The sequence below is a fragment of the Emys orbicularis genome, chromosome 1 (genome assembly GCF_028017835.1).
Source record: "Emys orbicularis isolate rEmyOrb1 chromosome 1, rEmyOrb1.hap1, whole genome shotgun sequence".
NCBI lineage: Eukaryota > Metazoa > Chordata > Testudines > Emydidae > Emys > Emys orbicularis.
In genome coordinates, this window is record NC_088683.1 from 6543844 (window position 1) to 6566045 (window position 22202).

The window sequence follows — 22202 nt, forward strand, 5'->3', positions numbered from 1 at the left end:
CCCCAAGTTATTTAAAAAAAAAAAAAAATCCATTACAGTTTTTATACAAGGATTTCCTGCTCTTTTGTTTATCCGGGCCTGTGACAGAGTGGCAGTAGCCTAGGGCTGGCTCCCTACTCTGCAAGCTTCCCTGCAGGGGCCAGATTGGGGGATAATTGATTAGGACTGGGTGATTAACCAGTTAACAAGGAGATTCAGCATCTCAGCTGGGGATGGATATAAAGGGGTGGGGTAGGGGCGTGGCTGGACGGAAGGACAAAGAAGCCCAAGACCCTCAGCAAGGTGAGATCTCTCACCCTCTGTCTATGGCAGACATTGAAGCTTGGGAAAAGCCTTGTGGTGATGGGACACAAAGCTGTATGACATTGTAAATAAACTACACTGTGGTGAGCTTCTGTAAGTGTGTGTGAGGACTGCTTGCAAAGGGTGGGAGGGCACGCCCTGTGACAGGATCTCCTTAGTGAAATCTCTTTCTCCCTAGCACTCACTATACAGTTGGTTTAGTGCAATTCACAAAGTAAACAAGTGGAGGTGGACGCTTTCGCTGATTGCAGCATTCTGAAATGTTTGTTGTGGCTATTGTAGGTAGAAAATTGTGATCCCCCCCCCCCCCCCAAGTTGCTGGCGTCCCTTTAAGGTCTTTCCTCACCCCTTCTGCTGTTGCATAGTTACATTTCAGTTTTGTTTCTATTCTCGCTACAGTGTTTCTAAAAATCTCTGTGTTAAAATATTGCCTGGGAATCTAAGGAAACCTGCTGAGATCTGTCTCCCCGATGGAGCCTACTGTGGAGGGTTTATATAATTTCTAGATATACTGGAGTTAATTCAGGTCATGATAATGCCTCATTTTAGCCCATGTCTGAACTCGTCTGTACAGTTAACTGTCAATCATGCAGTAGGTTCTCCAGCCTTTGTGCAATGGGTTCTGAGGTAAGACCTTCTTGTGATCCCTCCCAGCATCCCAACCCCTCCCACTATGCAGTTCTCAATATATTTAATTCTGCAGATGACCGAGAAGGGCTCTGCTGACCATTGGTGATCCATGGACTGCAGCTGGTAGATCTCTTCTTATAGGTTACCCTGGCATGATTAGTCTAAAATTATTTAAACTCTCCTTGTCCAAACTGGGCTGGGGGGCCACGCTATCTTACAGCTGTGTCTATAAACACTGGTCAAGCATGATTCTATTAGAATCATTTTGGAACATGTTTTGCTGGTTCAAGCAGTGGGCAAGGCCTTTCGTATACTGAGGCTTTGGTGCTAGCTGGGTTTATGAGAGAGAATGCCTGTAGTAGATTTTTGTCACAGATGTGCATAGCAGCTGGAAAAGAGGGACTGAAAGATCAAGAACCTGCAGACAGCAAAGACATCTGGTTTAAGGGAGGCAGCGTGTGAGAGGTCCATAAATCTCCTCCAAAATCACTAGTAATTGATTCAGGCCTGTTCAGTTCCCTTTGAAAATGAGCCTCTGTGGGATGCATGAGCATGTCCACCTGTGGAAGCAGTCTGCCTTCTGAAGGTGCAATGGGCTTTGGTCTCAGCTTGCGACGACTGCAGTGGGGCTGAGCATTAAAGCCTCTAGAGCAAATGCCAGTTTTGTGTTTGAGACACAGCTCTTTGGGGCAAGTGCCCTATCCATGGAAAGGGAGGGGAGACCTGCATTTAGAATGAAATTCAAGTCCTACAGAGTAACTGCACTATGAAGAACTTTTCTTAAATCTACAAAATCCAGAGAAGTCAAAGCAAAGGATGAAACTGTCCTTAACTCAAGTTGTGTCTAGATATTGCAGCTAATCAGGGCATGTAAGATTCCACCCGCTGGCCCCTTTAGGCACAAAGGGGTGAATTTGAAGAAGTTTCAGTCTTAACTCCTGATTTCCAGGTGCTTCTGGGTTTAAATCTTTATTTTATTTTTGATGCGAATTTCCTTTGTTCTGGTATTTAAAGCAAAGGGAAATAGGAGCTGAACAGAACCCTGTTTGTTCGTAACTGGGCCCAAAGTAATATTTTCAGGCTCCTTTAACAAGCTGTTGGTTTTTTTTGATTTGCCATTAGTCTCATGTCTGTGTATTGTTGTGAATATTCAGACAGCATGCAGCTGCTGCATGTGTACCGCTTTCTGGGCCAAAATGCCTTTGAAATCTCTCACCGTGTTTTAATATTTAGGTTATAGACTCGGGGGCTGGTGGCTTGTAAAGCACCCAGAATGATCCTTGCTGTATTCAAATTAGATCTTGCTTTGCGCAAGAGTACAGCACCGTGTGTCAACCAATTGAGTTCTAATCTCAGCCCAAACATTGATTTGTGGCCTTGGGAAAGTCACTCCATTTGTTTTCTCACCTATGAAATATACTGGCCTGCCCTCATTTGGTATCTGCAACAGATCACTGAATCACACGAGGGAACAGGATGACCGGCAACTGAAGCTCCTATCTGTAATGTATAAGAAGAAAAGGTATGTTTCCCTAGGGGACTTCAATCTGAGTGCCAGTACTAAAACATTCTAGGGATTTCTAAACCTTATACATGATGGTTTTCTGAGTCAAAAAGTTTTGCATCCAACACAAGGGAATTCTGTATTAGACTTCAGCTTGACAGTAAAGAAAAACTGATCAGACCTAAAAGTTAGTGGTAGTTTATGTACAAATGATCATTTTTCATTAATGACTTGGATAATGGAGTGGAGAGTATGCTTTTAAAATTTGCAGATGACACCAAGCAGCGAAGGGTTGTTAGCTCCTTGGAAGACAGGATTAGAATTGAAAATAACCTTGAAAAATTAGAGAATTGGTCTGAAGTCAACAAGAGGAAATTCAATCAAGACCAGTCCAAAGCGCTACACGTAGGAAGGAAATATCAAATGCACAACTACAACCAGGGATATGCAGTCTTCCAGGGAGTACATCAACTCATCTAGATATTTGCCGAGTTTTACAACCGGCTACATAAAAAGCACTAGCGAAGTCAGTACAAACTAAAATTTCATACAGACAATGACTTGTTTATACTGCTCTATATATGATATACTGAAATGTAAGTACAAAATTTTATTCCAGTTGATTTATTTTATAATTCTGTGGTAAAATGAGAAGGTAAGCAATTTTTCAGGAATATTGTGTGCTGAGAGACACTTCTGTATTTTTATGTCTGATTTTCTAAGCATGTAATTTTTAAGCGAAGTGAAACTTGTGGTACACGAGACACATCAGACTCCTGAAAGGGGTACAGTCGCCTGGAAAGGTTGAGAGCCACTGGGCGAGGTGACAGGACCGCAGAAAAGGATTGGGAGAGGGGTTATAGCGGATCACAAATTGAATTTGAGTCAACCACGTGGCGCAGTTACGCAAAAAGCTAAGATCCTTCTGGGTTGCATTAACAGGAGTGTTCCATGCGAGACCCAGGAGGCAATTGACCTACGCTACTTGGTGCTGGTGAGCTGCAGCTGGAGTAGTGTGTCCAGTTCTGAGTGCCGCACTTTAAGAAAAACGTGGACCAATTGGAGAGAGTCCAGAGCAGAGCAACAAAAAGTTTAAAAAATCTGACCTATGAGGGAAGGTTAAAAAGACTGGACATGTTTAGTCTTGAGAAATGAAGGCTCAGGGGGGACCAGATAAGTTGTTGTTTTTTTTTTCTTTTCAAATGTCAAAAGGCTGCTACAAAGAGGACAGGGATCAGTTCTTCTCCATGTCTGCTGATGGTAGGACAAGAAGTAATGGGCTTGATCTGCAGCAAGGGAGATTTAGGTTCGATATTAGGAAAAACTTTCTCCCTATAAGGATGTTAAGCTCTGGAACAGGCTTCCAAGGGAGGTTATGGAATCCCCATCACTGGAGGTTTTTAAGAACAGGTTAGAAAAATACTTGTTCGGAAATACAGGAATGGTCTAAGCTAGGTGTACTTGGTCCTGCCTTAGCTCAGGGACTGGACTGGCTGACCTCTGGAGGTCCCTTCCATCCTACATTTCTGTGATTGTGTCTTGTAATGTGCGAATAGAATAATATCCAAACTGGCAATATATATATACTTAGTGCATTAAAAGGGACAGTTTCACAAAACTGAAAACAATTGAGCCAGATCAGTTGTTGGAAAGAATTTAAACAGAAAAATGTGAATGATAACTGGGAACTGTATAAGAACATTTTAATGGATGCCTAAAAAGCCACAATTGAGAGAGAAGGCCTCTCTGGTTAAACAACCAGTCTGGTTTAGTGGGGAAGTGAAAGCAACTACAAACAACAGAACATATCAAAATGGAAGAAAGGGGAAGTTGATAGTGATGATGAATATAAATCAGAAACTAGTGATTGTAGAAAATTGATAAGGGAAACAGAAGGGCACCAGGGGAAATGCATGGCCAGCAGAGTTAAGGAAAATCAGTTTTCTTAAAAAGTATATTAGGAACAAAAGGAATAAATACAATAGCAACAAGGAGTCTGGTGGCACCTTAAAGACTAACAGATTTATTTGGGCATAAGCTTTCATGGGTAAAAACCTCACTTCTTCAGATGCATAGAGTGAAAGTTACAGATGCAGGCATTATATACTGACACATGGAGAGCAGGGAGTTACTTCGCAAGTGGAGAACCAGTGTTGACAGGGCCAATTCAATTAGGGTGGATGTAGTCCACTCCCAATAATAGATGAGGAGGTGTCAATTCCAGGAGAGGAAAAGCTGCTTCTGTAATGAGCCAGCCACTCCCAGTCCCTATTCAAGCCCAGATTAATGGTGTTAAATTTGCAAATGAATTTTAGTTCTGCTGTTTCTCTTTGAAGTCTGTTTCTGAAGTTTTTTTTGTTCAATGATAGTGACTTTTAAATCTGTAATAGAATGACCAGGGAGATTGAAGTGTTCACTTACTGGCTTTTGTATGTTACCATTCCTGATGTCCGATTTGTGTCCATTTATTCTTTTGCGGAGGGACTGTCCGGTTTTGCCAATGTACACGGCAGAGGGGCATTGCTGGCACATGATGGCATATATAACATTAGTAGATGTGCTGGTGAATGAGCCCTTGATGGTATGGCTGATGTGGTTGGGTCCTCTGATGGTGTCGCCAGAGTAGATATGGGGACAGAGTAGGCAACGAGGTTTGCTACAGGGATTGGTTCCTGGGTTGGTGTTTCTGTGGTGTGGTTGTAGTTGCTGGTGAGTATTTGCTTCAGGTTGGGTGTAAGCGAGGACTGGCCTGCCTTCCAAGGTCTGTGAGAGTGAGGGATCATTTTCCAGGATAGGTTGTAGATCGTGGATAATGTGCTGGAGAGGTTTTAGCTGGGGGCTGTATGTGATGGCCAGTGGTGTTCTGTTATTGTCCTTGTTGGGCCTGTCCTGTAGTAGGTGATTTCTGGGTACCTGTCTTGTTCTGTCAATCTGTTTCCTCACTTCCCCAGGTGGGTATTGTAGTTTTAAGAATGCTTGATAAAGATCTTGTAGGTGTTTGTCTCTGTCTGAGGGGTTGGAGCAAATTCGGTTGTATCTTAGGGCTTGGCTGTAGACAATGGATCGTGTGATGTGTCTTGAATGGAAGCTGGAGGCATGTAGGTACGTATAGCGGTCAGTAGGTTTCCGGTATAGGGAACTACAATACCCACCTGGGGAAGTGAGGAAACAGATTGACAGAGCAAGACGGGTACCCAGAAATCACCTACTACAGGACAGGCCCAACAAGGACAATAACAGAACACCACTGGCCATCACATACAGCCCCCAGCTAAAACCTCTCCAGCACATTATCCACGATCTACAACCTATCCTGGAAAATGATCCCTCACTCTCACAGACCTTGGGAGGCAGGCCAGTCCTCGCTTACAGACAACCCCCCAACCTGAAGCAAATACTCACCAGCAACTACACACCACACCACAGAAACACCAACCCAGGAACCAATCCCTGTAGCAAACCTCGTTGCCTACTCTGTCCCCATATCTACTCTGGCGACACCATCAGAGGACCCAACCACATCAGCCATACCATCAAGGGCTCATTCACCTGCACATCTACTAATGTTATATATGCCATCATGTGCCAGCAATGCCCCTGTGCCATGTACATTGGCCAGACCGGACAGTCCCTCCTCAAAAGAATAAATGGACACAAATCGGACATCAGGAATGGTAACATACATAAGCCAGTAAGTGAACACTTCAATCTCCCTGGTCATTCTATTACAGATTTAAAAGTCACTATCATTGAACAAAAAAAACTTCAGAAACAGACTTCAAAGAGAAACAGCAGAACTAAAATTCATTTGCAAATTTAACACCATTAATCTGGGCTTGAATAGGGACTGGGAGTGGCTGGCTCATTACAGAAGCAGCTTTTCCTCTCCTGGAATTGACACCTCCTCATCAATTATTGGAGTGGACTACATCCACCCTGATTGAATTGGCCCTGTCAACACTGGTTCTCCACTTGCGAAGTAACTCCCTGCTCTCCATGTGTCAGTATATAATGCCTGCATCTGTAACTTTCACTCTATGCATCTGAAGAAGTGAGGTTTTTACCCATGAAAGCCAAATAAATCTGTGTTTAAGGTGCCACCAGACTCCTTGTTGTTATTGTGGATACAGACTAACACGGCTACCCCCTGATAATAAATACAATGGTATTGGTCCGTTAGTAGACAGAAATGATAGAATTGTCAATAATGCAGAAAAGGCACAAGTGTTGGATGCATTTTTGTTTTGTATTTGGAATGCAAAAAGCTATTAAGTTAGTTTGCACAGTGTGTTTAAATACTGTTTTCAGATGTATTTTTTTAAAAGTGCGTCTGGCGTGAGATTCCAGCTGCCACGCCTTACTGCAACGGGAATGCGCATAGCTGAAACAAACATCTTGGAATGAGTCTGTAGTTACGTTGGCTACCAAAGTGTGTCAGGTGCATCCTGAAATGAAGACTCAGGCCTGGTCTACACTTAAAAATTAGATCGACCTAGCTATACGTCACTCAGGGCTGTGAAAGATTTTGCTCCCTGAGCACCATAGTTAGGTCGACCTAACCCCTGGTGTAGACATGGCTAGGTGCATCGAAGAATTCTTCTGTCAATCTAGCTACCGCCTCTTGGAGAGACCGATGAACTACATCCTGGGAAAGCCCCTTCTGTCAGTGTAGGAAGTGTCTACATTATGGCGGCACAGCTGCAGCACCATAGCTGTGCCGCTGTAGTGTAGATATGGCCTGAGTTCCTTCGGGCACCCATGGGTGTGGGTCCCTAGTGTAACTGCATTTTGTGAAGTGGAAACGTATTTGTGACAAAAATGTCCTAATTCCCCGCTGGGTTCTCACACGTTGTTCTCTAGGAGAGCTGCACAGAAAACTTGTGCCTGCCGACCAGAATCCACTTACCAGAATGCTCACGCTTTATAAGACAGTACTTTGCCGTTGTTGAAGCTCACATAGATAGCTGACTATGGGTTTAGGAGCCTAACTTTAGGCTCCCAGGTTTGAATTATGATGGGTTTGCAGATTAAAGACAATTCTGACTTCAAATGCTGTTTGAGAAAGAGAGATGGAGCACACGAGTTGAGTGTGGGGCGCTTGGAAGGGAAAAGGATTCAGCTCTCAGGTGTAGGCGTTACTGTAACGTAGTCCTGTAAGCGAACATAAACAGTGCGGTAAAACAGAACCATGCCAAGCAATAGGCATTCTGCTGCTGATAATGTAGAGCTACAAGCCGATCCAACGCACAGTATTCTGGGCACAGAGCTGGAATGCTTTCTGGGACGTGTGGCTCCTCGGATGGGATGGCTGGGTGAGCAGTCTGCCGAGGGCATAGTTAGCAGCCGTGGCTCATGCAGTGTGCAAAATCAGAATGGGGTTTGAGGGGAAATGGGGAAAGAGTTGGACGTCTACCTTGTGCCAGTTTTACAACCCTCCCAGCACACTGGATTTATTATAGGGATGTAGGGAGAAGAGGCAGTTCTATTGTTACTGCATGCTGGCAAAGAATGATCTCGCTGTGTTAAAGGAGAGAGTGCATTTTGAGCTCATACACCAAGCTAACTACGTAGACAAAGTTGTAGGTCTGATTTCCATGACTCACTCTGGAATGATCATAACCTAGCCTAGGTTTCGTATACTTTGAGGCTTGACGGGACCATTAGATCATCTAGTCTGACCTCTTGTACATCACAGGCCATTTCTATTTCACCCAGTTTCCTCCGTACTGAGCCCAATCACTTGTTTGGCCAAAACATATCTTCTAGAGAGGCGCATCCTCTCTTGATTTAAAGACCTCAAGAGGTGGAAAATCCACCACTTCCCTAGGAAGTTTGTCCCAATGGTCAATCAACCTCGGTACAAAATTTGGCTCTTGTTCTGCCTTTCTCCACTAGATCAAAGAACCCTTTTGGCACCTGGTATTTTCTCCTGGTGGAGGTACTTATTCACTGTAATCAAGTCACCTTTTAATCTTTTTGATAAGCTGAACAGATTGAGCACGATACGGTCATTTTCTTTGGCCCTCAAATAATTTTTGTGGCACCCTTTCCAGTTTTTCAACATCCTTTTTAAAATGTGGGCCCCAGAACTGTACACAGTATTCTGGTATCAGCCTCTCCAGTGCCATAGAGAGAGGTATTATCCCCTCACTGGTCCTGCTCACTGCTTCTCTGCTTATACATCCAAGCGTCACACTGGCCCATTGCACCTGGAGCGCGTGTTGAGTTGCTTGTCTGCTATGATTCCAAGACCCTTTTCATATTGGTTCCTCCCCGGGGTCCAGTCCCCCATTCTGTAGCTGTGGCTTATGTTCCTTGTTCCTAGCTGCGTCACTTTGCACTTGGCTCAGCTGTATTAGAACGCGTTTTGTCGGAGAGGGCCCAGTTTACTGGGATGTCCGGATCGCTCTGTAAGACTGCCCTGGCCGCCTCATTATTTACCAAGCTGCCAGCTTTTGTCATTGGAGTGTGAGCTGCATTCCAGTCTCGTTTGCAGCTCTAAGAGCTAATTGCAGAATGATTATTACTAAAATATTTTCATATCATTTCTGTTCCCTCTCTTCCTCCCCTAACCCCATGACATGGCTTCATTTAGCTAGCGACAGCTCAGGTGCAGTTCTTAGTCATTGGTGAAAGTTAAGGAAATGTGTTGTAAGGCCCAGCTGGGATCCTGAAGCTGTAGTCTGGAAAGTCCCAGGTGACTGCAGCTTCAGGCGGTACAGTGAATGGTGGTGATGGTGAATGGCTAGCATTGCCTTGTGCAGCTGAACTATAATTTAGCCCCTTTACAAGAAATTGTCTCACATCTGGCAATGAACGCAGCTTTAAGAACAGGAGTGGAAGTGCAGTAAGCATTGCATGTTTAAACCAAGGTCCATTGGAATAGCTGATTCTCCATTTAATCCCCAAAGTAGCCTTCTAGCTGGAAATACTAACGTATTCCCATGTCAGATGTATGATCTGTTCTTTCACCTTGAGGTGACGTTGGTTGATGTTGTCCTTGAGCCTGGCATCTTTGTGTAACCAGCCTCTGCTAGGTGACTGATGCTTTGACAGCAACACATTCAGAAGGGAGTCCCCAGTTCAACACTTCTGGCGCTAGTCTTGCTAAGAACAAGGGAGTTGTAATTGCAGGAATTCTGGGTTCTTCTTTTTGCAAGCTTGATGCTTAAACTTATGGAAAGTCCATTTTGTTTAAAAAACCCTGCCGCTAAATGTTTAGCTAATCTGAGTTCTATTCCATGTCTTTCTGCTTGATGGCAATGTTCCAATTTGCCTTTAGGTTCATGCGTGGGAGATCTCAGACCAGTTGCTACAGATCCGGCAGGATGTAGAATCATGCTACTTTGCAGCACAGACCATGAAGATGAAGATTCAAACCTCGTTCTATGAACTCCCCACAGATTCGCATGCTTCGTTGCGGGACTCTTTACTGTCCCACATTCAGAACTTGAAAGACCTGTCACCCGTCATTGTAACTCAGGTAAGCCTTGTGTTACTCCTGGTGGGGGGAGGAAAAGGAGCGTTTCTCAAGGCAGTCGCATACCACCTTTCCGTAATAAAGGATGAATAATTCGGTGTCTTAATTAGATATGCATTGTGGACATGTTGTAACATTTACACCACTGCCCCATCAAATCCTCTGTACAATAATTGCTGCCTTGTTTAGGAGAAAGGGCAAGAAACAGATGCTGCAAGTAACGTTTAATCATGACTAAAGTTTTTCACTGCTGGCTTTCAGAAATCCAGCATTCGTGCTCCCTGGCTGTTCTTCGTTTAGCGTGGAGCAGGAAAAACGGAGAAAAGGAAAATCAATGTCCTTTAGACCCAGTCAGAGCAGTTTCTCCATTTATAGGCTCAGCTTTGTTTATTTCTTGTCCGATGGTCAATTCGGCAGTGATTCAGTACGTTAATACATTATTTTACCCCTTTCTGTGCTGCTTTGGGAGAGTGATGGGCGGAGCAGCTATGCAAGGATCTTTTCCCTGCTCAGCTACAAAAACAACATTGAATTACCCATCAAAACGCCCTCAGCGACTGGAAGGTCTCTGACGTGAGGTGCTACCGTTTCCCCAGGGCGGTGTTCATCTTAGATATTGAAGAACTAATTATTCCTTTGTGCCGTCAACTTAGCTCTCCTGCGTGACACTGCACAGCACTTGTCACTACATCCCTGTGAAGTCCAAATCAGCCTCGCTATCTGTTGGTCCTCGATCAGCCTGCAGGGTCTGATCCTGCACTGGTTGAAGTCAATGGGAATTTTGCATTTGACTTCTGTGCAGGCAAGGTTGGGCCTGAATGAAAATTGTTTATAGCCGAGGAACTGTACATCGCTTCTGTTTCAAATGAAATGCAAATAACCTCGCAGTGCTAGTGAGGAGACTGGCTACATTTCTAGGGAGCAGTGGGTATGATGCAACCTCCGCTAGCCAACCTGAGAGAAGGTTTGCAGCCATGGACAAGATACTGCAGTTTGCAAGTGGGTGGGAGAGTTCTGGCCTCAGTCTGACAGGTGAGTTGCAGGCCTATGATCCCTCAGCCTGAAGGAAATGACTGTTACCTGTGACTAAATGATGTGCCCAGCAAAAGTCATGTAGCCCCTTCCTTCCTGATGGACTGGTGCATTGGGTCATGAGTATTCTATTGCTGCTTACACACCAGAGAAATAGTCCTATGGCTCCTGGATGCTGAGTCCTGTGGGATTACCATGAGATCTGAGGGGTTTGGCTTTACTTCACAGAGGGTTTGACTTCTCCCATCTTCTCCTGGTGTTGTTGAACAGAATCTGGACGTTTTTCTCCCTGTCTAGCAGTACAAATTGGCCATTTCATGTTTTTAGCACTGGTCTTAGTCTTGTTCCTTTTTTTTCCCTCCCCCACATTTTAGCTTGCATTAGCAATAGCAGATCTCGCCCTACAAATGGCTTCTTGGAAGGGCTGTGTACAGACACTGGTGGAAAAGTAAGTATTTGTTTTATATCATTACGCTTTATTGAAATATTAAACGTACAAATCACTCCACTCCTACAAGACTTCGCCTACAAGAATGCGAAAAGAAAGGTAATGATCTGAAAGAACGTGCACTGATACAAAAAAGTTGGAAAAGTGCTAGAAAATAACCTTTTCGTGACTGAAAATTTAAGAGGCTCCTGATTCTAATTGAATTATAGTAGTGAAGTGTTCAAGGTGAAGTGAGTGGCAAGTCGGTTTATAGACATATCTGTGATTGAAACTGTGCATGCTTTTTTAGGGCTCCAGTCTAAGCCTTCCTCAGCTCCATTTCTATATTGCTTTACAATCCCTTTCTCACATGCATAGCTGGCTTATCCTTCTGGTTTAGGGTTGATCAGGAGTCTCAAGCCAGTCAATGCTGCATCTTAACTGGTTGCAGAGGTAGCTGGTTAGTGTCGTGAGACATTCCTTTCACTTCCTGCTTGGGCTGAGTACTGTCACTGAGCAACTGGAGCTCAAAGCAGGATCCACGTCCGGCAACGCTTGTCACTGCATGAGGCCAGCACATACACATTGCACTGTCGTGAAATGTTGCAGGTGCCGTGCGAAGCTTCTACTCGATAAAGCCCCTGCAATGTGAAATGGAGATTGCATGATGCCATTGTTGGCTCTGTGCGTGCGTGTGTGTGTGCGCACGTGTGATAGGACTTGAGTTGTTGTATTTGTAGAACAAGAGATTTTTGTCATCCTCCTTGACAGGCACTTCCGACTACGGTAGGAGAACTAAACCCCAAACCTGGGTCAGTAATGCTCATTTATTTCGTAGCCTAACGTTTGCTTTTGACGTGCATCCAGATGATGTGTTTTCGGACAACTCTGTCCGGAATCTCTTTCAGCGAGATTCCTCTCCTCTCCCACTGTGGTGTTAAAGGTGCTTAGACGCTCCTGGAGTTGGATATTGTGCACGTTGGCAAGCCCCTTTCTTCTCCGTGCCGTTTCACTTCTTTGCCCCTCTGTCTGCTTCAGGTACAGTAACGACGTGACATCACTGCCCTTTCTGCTGGAGATCCTCACGGTGCTGCCAGAGGAGGTTAATAGCCGATCTTTGCGCATTGGCGCCAACCGCCGGACCGAAATCATTGAAGACCTGGCTTATTACTCCAGTACAGTGATCTCCCTTCTAGTAAGTAGATTGCCTGGAATGCAGGCATGTGACACATCAGTCTGCTCGGGTGGCATAGGACACAGTCTGAGACTATTTCAGATCTAGCCCAGGTTGGAAGTGATCAGGCAGCGATCAGGCCTCCTAACAGCTGCCAATGTGAAACTAGTTGCTCTCTTCAGTCCCTAGTGGATGAGAGTCCAACAAAAAAACACAGCTGGCCCCCAACTGTAAGCAGTAGGCCAAGGATTGAGTTTGGTCATGGAGCCTTAACTACCCCTCCAGCTAGTCAGGATTTGAGAGACAGAGAGGGGCCGTTTGGGGAGGAAACTGGCACAGAACAAAGAGTGGCAGTGCTTAAAGGCCTTCAGTCTCCTGGGCTGTCAGTCCAGCAGCCCTCACTGGCACTAAATGCATTTAGACATCAGGCCCTACTTGAATTGCGGCTGGGCTGTGGACAAGCCCTGGAAAATCAGGGACAAGTCATCATTATTATTATTTGCTGTAATAAGGCTCGTTGTTGTTTTTCCACTGTCGGCCGCCCGTGGCTGAGAGCGGGGACCCCTGCTGTCGAAATTGTGGTGGAAGCCTAATATTGCGGGGTCTGCAATATCGTGAATTAAGTAGGGCCTTCTTTGTAGATTAAAACAGATGAGGGATCCCAGACCATTCACTTATCTTATTTTAATATAAAAGGAGACTGTGGCAGAGAGAACCTTTAACGTAATTCTAGAATGAGAGGTATTGATTTGTCAGAATAAGAACCTGGGGATTTACGGCTACTTAAAGGCCATCTTATTTATCTTATTTTTACCACGAGTTCTTTCTTGACTTACCCACGCCCTTCGTGCAATGTAGTGTCCCGTAGTGTTCACCCAAAGGATGAGATATGGTGGCAGATGGAAAAATCAACATCCACAGGTGAATTTCTAGATGCTTTCCCACTGGTGTGCCGCTGAGGAGAGTTCGGGCTCTCCACGGAGCTAACTGCTTGAGGACATTGGTGCTCAACAAGGCTTGTGACTTGGGTTTGAGGGGTGAAATGAATCAACCTGTCTCCAAAGCAGTTCAGAGATTGAAAGGAGCTGACTAGAATATATCCAGCCCCACTCCACTCGGTCAGTGTTTTCCCAAGGATGCGTTACTCATTTCCTACTAAATTATTTGAACTAAATACTCAGGAGAGACCAATCTGGACCCCCTTCCTCCCCCTCCAGGCTGTACTGAAGTACAGCCTCCATACACATTAATGCAGAGCTCCTCATTACTTTTTACCGTTTCACATTGCTTATTTAAATGGGAAATACAACATGCCCCCCAGCTGTGCATAATAAGGCTGTTAATATCATAGAATCCCAGATGGAATTGCATTTTGATGTATTATAATTATACTAGATGGTAACAGAAATGATTTTTTTGCTTTGCAGCCCACGCTTTCTCTGCTTCTCTCCTTTCGCTGCCCTTCGCATCTGTGTCTGCTTTGCTGTCTGTTGCCCAAGCTTTTCCTCCAGCTGCTTTCCTTTTGCTTCAGCTCTGCTGGCCATAATTTTTCTCATTTTCATAGCTGCTGGAGTTGGAACTGATCTGTTAAGTTACATAGCTCTCTTCTTCTCCACCCTCAAAACCACCTCTCGCTTAATGCAGGTTCATTCCCCAGGGTGCCTTCAGCGCTTTGTCGAATCCAGTTTTGAATGACACCAGTGATGTGGGTCGCCACTTCCTTTGAGGGGATCATGCCATCACCTGACCAAGCTCACCCTAAATTTTCCACTACTCCTAGTTACAGAACTTCATAAGATGTCAAATTCAGGAGTGGCAGAAGCGCCCTAAAAGGGAGGGGAACACTGAACCATGGTCCTGCCCCCTGTCCCATCCACTGCCCCCCAAGGCCCCGCCTTCCCTCTTTTAAAAGTGCTGAGGCCCTGGCCCCTCCCCCACCCCTGGTCCGGCGCCCCTGGTCAAATTCCCTTCCCAGTCTGATGCTACACCTTTTGTTATTTGCAGACAGTTATGTTCCCTTCTAGCCATTGTTTAGCTGTGCCATATGTAGAATATTTAACCTTACTTTGTGAATCAACACTCTTGCCCATTTCTAATTCCTTTTGTTCTCTGGATTCCAGCTTGTTTGTATCTTTCTTATACCAGATTGCTCAGAATTGGGCATAGTATTCTGGGTTGTGCTCTCAAGCCATAAAGAGGCTTCCTGCAATGTGATGGGGTATTTCTGCCCAAAAGCATCTCCAAATCATATGGAGCATATTGCCCTTTTTTTTTTTTTTTTTTTTTTTTTTGGGCTATCTTGTAACAAGCACCTCCAATTCATTGTCCAATATCGTCTTGTTTGTCTCGACTCCCCTGCTTTCCATATCTCTCCTGTGTTAAATCTCACTTTATTTTCAGCTCATATTTCTTCAGTCTAGGTCCTTTTATTTGTGTCCTTGTTGCTGCTTGTAACTTTTCCCCCACACTCTTCATCCCCAACCGTTTAGTTTCATCTGTTTCGTTAACATGCTGGTTGCTTCCTTTTTCCAGATCATCAGTGAAGATGCTAAATAATTACTCCTGGGGGAATTCTATATCACTGCACGTGCGCAGAATTCATGTCTCCTGCAGATTTCTTTCTTTCCCCGCAGAAAAATGACTTCTGATGGGGAAGCAAAGGGAAGCTGCAAGAGTGGTCACGCGCCCCTCCCTGGCAGCACAGGCAGGTCGATTTGAGCTCCTGGAGCAGCCAGTAGAGACGTAAATCACTGCGGGGAGGGCTTGGCATTCATGTATGTATGTGAGAGAGAGAGAGACTCTGTCCCTCTCACTTGCTATTGCAGCATGCTTGGCATGGAAGGGCAGGGCATTGGGGTGTTTCTGAGGAGGTAGGCATGGGGCAGGCTCTGTCCCCTCAAGCAGAGCAGAATGTAGCAGCCTGCCTGCTTAGTGAATTGTTCCCATTGTCTTTGTGAATTCCCCCAGGAGTATAAAACAGGTGTAAAAGTTTTAAGTCTCCTTTTCATTGCCAGAGTGGTGTAAAGGACAGTATGGCCTTAGAAATGCTTATGGTGCTTTAGTGATTAGAACTGAGCTAAATTTTTGGACTGAAGAAAATTCCTATCAAAATGTGCTCCATGAACTGTTTGCTACTGACCTATTTGGAGATGGTCAGTAGCCAATATAAATTGTGAGTTTGATTCCCCAGCCCTCACTTGCTCTTCAGTTGCCTATGATGTAACACTGAGCATATGGCTGCATATATTTGTTGTCTAATAACTAGAAATAAAAGGTCAAACCTAGTTACATTACGGGGGGGGGGGGGTGTTGGAGATTTTCTCCAATGCTCCCCACACCCATTCTCCATCCATTGTATTGTAGTTTAAATAAATTACCAAAATAATTTAAACCAGCATGATTATATTGCATTATTTTGACAAATAAAATATGCACCAGGAGTATAAATAATATTGGCGTTAACCTGGTTCTGTGGTATGACCCGGCACTGCACTCAACTCCAGTTTGTTACCTTGCTGTCCAGAATTCCTCATTCTCATGTGTTCAAACGGCTTTTGAAGTTTAATTCTTTTCTCTTAAAATTTAACTGGGAGCTTAATGCTTAGTTTAAAACTTCAAAAACGTATAGCCGAGAACAGGAGCAGGGGAGGTTAGGAACATGGGGTCAGACCACACTGTTCCAATCAGTTAGGTATCCCATGTCCAATGGAGGCCAACATCTAATGCTTCAAAGGCAGATCGATTATGTCTCTGCTCTTCCTCTCTACCCTTCCCCCACCCCAAAAACAAACAAACAAACAAAAAACCCCACACCATACAGTGCACCTGCATGTATAAGGAGGGCCATGGAGAACACGTTCCTAATTTTGCCAGTTGCTTTAATCCAGATTCTGAAAGTCTCATAGACTTTAAGGTCAGAAGGGACCATCGTGATCAGCTAGTCTGACCTTCTGCACCTTGCAGGCCACAGAACCTCACCCTGGAGCCTGTACTAGAATTAGCTGGTTTAAGTTCCAACCTAGTTTAAAGCCTAAGTTCTATCTTTATGGGTCTGCAGAGATGTTACCCCTAAAACGTTGTGCTTCTTTTTCGCTCTAGCCACCCCGGGCACTTTCTCTGTGAAGAGAGAGAAGCCGGCTGTCTGATTGGTTAATTGGTTAGATGAGCAAGCTCATGTCTCTCTGATTGCTTATTAGTAGAGATGATGTGGGAAGCCTGGGTTAGTCAAAAGCTGATGGTGGGTCATGACCAGTCCAGCTGGACCCACTGGTAGAATCTCTGAGCATGTTCCACCACGATGACCCTCCCGAAGTCTGAAAGGAAAAGCGGCTTTTGGCAGCACAGTGGCAAGTCTCTGGTGATAGCTGCTGATGGTCTGCAGATATGTCTGCTGAGAGGAGGTCGTGGCCAGTGATTCCTTGGGACAGCCTGTCATTTGTTGGCTTTGCCAGGCAGACTGCACCCATGTGTTTGCTTTGCCTGGTGTGTTTAATGGAACTTTGGGGGCCATGATTCGTAAATGAGCACTCCAGTGATCGGGACCTAGTGTTGCAGCAGTTGCTCTTTGCCTACAGGGCTGTACCACATCCCAGTTTAGGGTTTTCACCATTTGAACTTGTATATGGCCGTGAGGTTAAGGGACCATTACAATTGGTAAAGCAGCAATGGGAGGGGTTTACGCCTTCTCTAGGAACTAACATTCTAGACTTTGTAAACAACCTACCAAACACCCTCTGAACCTCGTTAGCCCTTGCTAGAGAAAACCTAAACGACGCTCAGGAAGAGCAAAAAGCCTGGTATAATAAACATGCCAAAGAGCGTTGCTTCAAAGTAGGGGACCAGGTCAGACGACCCAAGTGTCCTTTGCAAAGTCTAGAGTGGGCATTTTAATGAGCTGCCTGGAGAGCAAAAAGAAATTGGGTGTCTGTCTGGGATTTAACTTGTATATAGAACTCGCATAGGATTTAGCTCAGATATTTTTTTTTAAGTTACTTATATTTAGGGGTCTACCAAATTCTTCGCAGCTGTGAAAATTGCATTATGGACCATGAAATCTGGTCTCCGGCCACCCAGCTTTGAAGGCAGAGCAGAGAGCGGCGGGTGCTGCCCTGGCGCCAAGCTCTTAAGTCAGCCCGGCCAGCAGCCGCCGCTCTCCGCTCTGCCTTCAGAGCTAGGTGCCCAGGCAGCCGCCGCCCAGCTTCAGGCAGCGCAACCCCCAGCACCAGCACAGAAGTGAGGGTAGCAATACTGCGGCCCCCTAATAGGCTTGTGACCCCCTTTTGGATCTGGGCCCCTAGTTTGAGAAATGCTATAGGAGAAGTCGCACAATTTTCTTCAGGGATATGTAACACATCTGCAAAATTTTCTATTTATGCCGTGACCAACCCATGAAATTTGTGTGATTTCTCCACGATCTAAATAGACCCCCTACTGTCTAATAAAACCTCTGTCTAATAAGAGTCCTCTAGAGGCTGTAATAATGTACAGAGCTACTAGCCTTCTGGACTAGACTATCAAGTGAACAGTAAGCGTGACCCTCTTGATATGGAAAGCTGTAAAACTTGTAGGCTCCATTCTCCCTGGAGATGGGATCCGCTCAAGCCCTGAGTCGGCAAAACATGAGGCTGTTTTTCTGGCTTAGCACAGCAAGGGCCCCCTTTGGATGGGTCCTGGCAAACCTTGTCAGGGGGTTGCTGATGAACAACAGAAGTCCCCCTCCCCCAGGTCTGAGGGCTCCCAGCCACAGTCAGAAATAACTCCCCAGTTTCTTACCGCATGATAGTGTAACGAGTGTCCTCAAGCGGGCCCAAACGATGCCTTTTACCTTTCAAAGCCCTCACCGCGAAGCTAGCGATGCGAGTGTATTTTGCAGCAGTGAGTGTAAGGAAATCTTAACTTGAGACTTGGCAAATATGAAGCTCATTAGGGCTGGGCTCATCTATCTTTGAGACAGGACCCTGCAGGAAATTGATGTGCCGTGGACGGGTGAACATATTCCAGGCTGCTTTTCTCACCATGCGCTGTCACTGCAGTTGAAGTCAATTGACGTGCTTGGCTCAGTCCCTAGATCATGTGGGGGGCTTGTTTATTTAAGCAGGACGGGGGGGGGGGGTGTGTCTGAAGTCATCTCCTATCTCGTGCTTGCTTCACTTGTCCTGCCAGACTGACGTTCTGGCTATGGTACGTGGCTCGTGTTTCTTGCCATGCACTTTTCTCGAGAGGCTGATTTTAGGCATGGGGGTGTCATTTAGTGATATAGACAAGTCTCTTCATGTTGACACTGATGGGGGAGGGAATTGTGTTTTTTAAATACAGTTCTTCCCTCAACGATCACGTCATGGATGCTGCGTACCTTGAAACGCTGATCCTCCCTGTTCACAGCTTCCAGAAACATGTAGACAGGAGGGCGTCGGTTTCATGCTTGTGGAAACGAACTGGTAACTTTGGGTCTCTAACCAATTCTCCATCCCTGCCCTTTCTCCCCTAGATGACCTGTGTGGAGAAAGCAGGTAACGATGAGAAGATGCTGATGAAAATTTTCCGCTGCCTGGGGAGCTGGTTCAATCTGGGAGTTCTGGATAGTAACTTCATGGCCAACAGCAAGTTACTGTCCCTCCTCTTCGAGGTGCTGGTGAGTATTCGCTCAGGCCATTGAACGAGCTCCTCTCTGCCCGGGAAGAACGGTGGTCACTTTTTACCAGGAGAGGAACAGCAAAACTTTGAAATCAGTTTGGAATCCCTGTGCAGATTTGTTGTAAACGTTGGCACACTAGAATGACAGCTCATTGGTGGCCTGCATGCAGGTCATAAAGAGAAGTTTACTCCCCTTCCTGGGCCCTTTCCTCTGTCTTGAGTATGAGGCCCGGCCCATCTCTTAGCCCACTGTGCTGCTCACTGCGCACTAGCTCATCCCCTGTGCCCCAAATAGCACTGCTTGGTGCCCCCCCAGATTTCCAGCCTGAAGGCTGTCAAGAACTGGCAACTTGGAGAAGTGGGTGTCAACAGGAGCACAGGAATCTCTTAAGAGCAAGAGTCCAGTTCTGGCCAAGCCTCCCAGTGGCCAGGAACTCCCCGTCTTCCCTTGCTCGTTGCCTTCTAGTGGCACTTGGAAAATCGGGTAGGTCCCAGATGACTAACACTTGGTAACATCGAATTTCCTCAGCTAAAGAAAAAAATACTTTTTAAGTGCTTCCTCTGCCCTCATGTCAGGTCCCGAGTTCAGGATTCCAGTTCTCTGGAACCAGCTGCTGCTATTGCTGACCTGAGATGTGCTGAGAATGTGGGGAAACGTTCTTGCCCAGAATGCTGAATCCTGAACTCGGGACTGGACAGGGAAGTGGAGGAGGGGGTGATGCTTATGTTCTCTGTGAATTTCCAATCTAATCCTATTCTGTTCTGCGTCAGGGACCGTGAAGGCGAATGGCGAAGGTTCTTTGTGAGCGGACTGGGGTGAAGTTAGCCCCAAGCACAGCATGTTGAAGGGGAGGGTTGAAGATGTCATTTTTAGCCTTTACTGAGTAAGAGAACTGAGCAAAGGGCTGTGGCTCATGGAGTTGGGGAGGAAACCTCACTCCATTTCTCTAGAGTGAAATAGGCAGGGAAAAGAGCAACTCAAACAAAATCCTGGTTTTCTGAGCTGCAAAGGGATTATTGGGGGATTGGTAGGTGACGGCCCTGGGCCAAAAACACAGCAGATGTAGAATGCGAATGTAAGACCTGTTCTCCAGTTTGGCTGCATACCATAGAGGAGGGAAAAACCTGCACCTTCTTCAGGGTCATCATCCGTCTCAATCTCTAGCTATTCAGATAGTGAAAAGAACCATGAATTTCTTCTCGTGCTGCATTTGAAAGTCCTCGATCTGAGCTGCATGAACATTTTCAATTAAAGCAGATGGTAGGACACCTTCTCGCCCTCTGGACTCCATTATTCCCTACGGCTGCATTCCTGTCGAAAGCCCTACTGCCACAAATCCTTCCTCTGTGTAGCTTGGGATTCAGCAGTTCTATCCCCAGATGGGTCACGAAATGGCTCACTGTACTGTTTCCAGTTATAGTACATTGGGACAGGACAGGACTGGAGTGGGAGTGGGGTGGCATTGGATTGCAGAAACCTTGTTAGTCATGCAGGATCCTGTAATCTTGGCAAACCCAGTGGTTCTACTTTCTGGCAGACAATACTTCTGAAAAGAAGTTCACAAAGTTCTAGTAGATCTGTTCTCCTATTCTCACGGTCTGGCCCATTCATCGTCAGTTTTCTCAACTTCTATTAAGAGGCTACTTTGTCTAGTTCACTGGTGCTTCAACTTTTCCTGTCATGCCCCAGCCCCTTACCAGTAATGGAATCTGTCTGTGCTTCCCCCTCCATTACTGTACGGTTGGCTGAGAGTGGAGCTGTGGGAGGAGCTGGGGCTAGAGGCGGAGTTGGGCTGGGGGCAAGGTGACCAGAGGGCAAGTGTGAAAAAGGTGCCTATATAAGAAAAAGCCTCCAAAATTGGGACTGTCCCTATAAAATCGGGACATCTGGTCACCCTAGCTGGGGGTGGAGCGGAGCTGGGGTGGGTGGCAGGGGGCAGGGCAGGGAGTGTGGGGGCTGGCCTGGACCTCGCCACCGAACGCCCCTCCCCCCCAAACGTTCCTCTGTGCCCCTCTGGGGGGTGCACCCCACAGTTTGGGGACCACTGGTCGAGTTGTTAGAGCACGAGGCTGGGAGCCAGGGCTCCTGGATACCATTCCAGATTCTGTCACTGATGTTCTTTGTGACCTGAAGTAAGTTTGACTTCAACTTCTGTCTGTTTTCCCCATCTGTGAAATGAACATTGCTAGCAGTTGCTGTTACTGACCACTTCAGTTAAGGCTGCGTTCAAGGTTTTATACTAATCTCCTTTTTAGGTGCTCGTAACTTTCTCCATCATATACAAGGTGGGCGAGATAATATCTTCTGTTGGATCAACTTCAGTTGGTGAGAGAGAGAAGCTTTCGAGCCACACAGAGCTCTTCTTCAGGTGTGGGAAAGGTACTCCCAGTGTCTCAGCTAAATGCAAGGTGGAGCAGATTGTTTAGCATAAGTAGTTATGCTGGTCCCTTAGAATATGCTAAACAATCTGTTCCACCTTGCATTTTAGCTGTGACGTTCAGAGTACCTTTCCCAGACCTGAAGAATCGGTGGCTTGAAAGCTTCTCTCTCTCTCTCTCACCAACAGAAGTTGGTCCAATAAAAGAGATTACCTCCCCCACCTGGCACCTTTAATATCCTGGTATTGACATGGCTACAACACTGCATCCATCATATACAATTCTTCCAGGCTGAAATTTACCATGCTTAAAGGTGAATTGTTTCGTAAGGCTTTGAGCAAGGTGCCTTTAACACTTGTTTGCATTATGCAAGTGTTGGAATAAAGTTCTCTCCAGCCGCACGGGATTTAAAATAGTCGAACGTTGTTAACTTTCCAGGCTAGAAGCATAAAACTTGGCTTGGTTTGTAATCCTCATCAAAGAAACAAAATTGGCTGTAGATTTTCCAAGTTCTGAACATTTAAGTTAATATTTTGCTCATGCACAGTACAGTGTTTTTATCTCTCCTTTTTCTGACACCTTTAACTTAGAACAGCTAACTCAGGAAAGTCTTTCTCCATATGTGTGGAAACCCCAAAGT

The 22202-nt window shown here is 45.6% G+C and overlaps 1 protein-coding gene across 1 annotated transcript in view; it reads left to right on the forward strand.

The window, feature by feature from the left end:
• The window catches only part of TNPO3 (transportin 3), an 84979-nt gene that overhangs the window by 27279 nt on the left and 35498 nt on the right, over positions 1–22202 (forward strand). Inside the window, exons 2-5 of the mRNA XM_065400273.1 lie at positions 9720–9920; positions 11324–11397; positions 12415–12571; positions 19038–19181. Of these exons, the coding sequence (XP_065256345.1) occupies positions 9720–9920; positions 11324–11397; positions 12415–12571; positions 19038–19181 (576 nt within the window). The remainder of the gene's footprint in view (positions 1–9719; positions 9921–11323; positions 11398–12414; positions 12572–19037; positions 19182–22202) is intronic.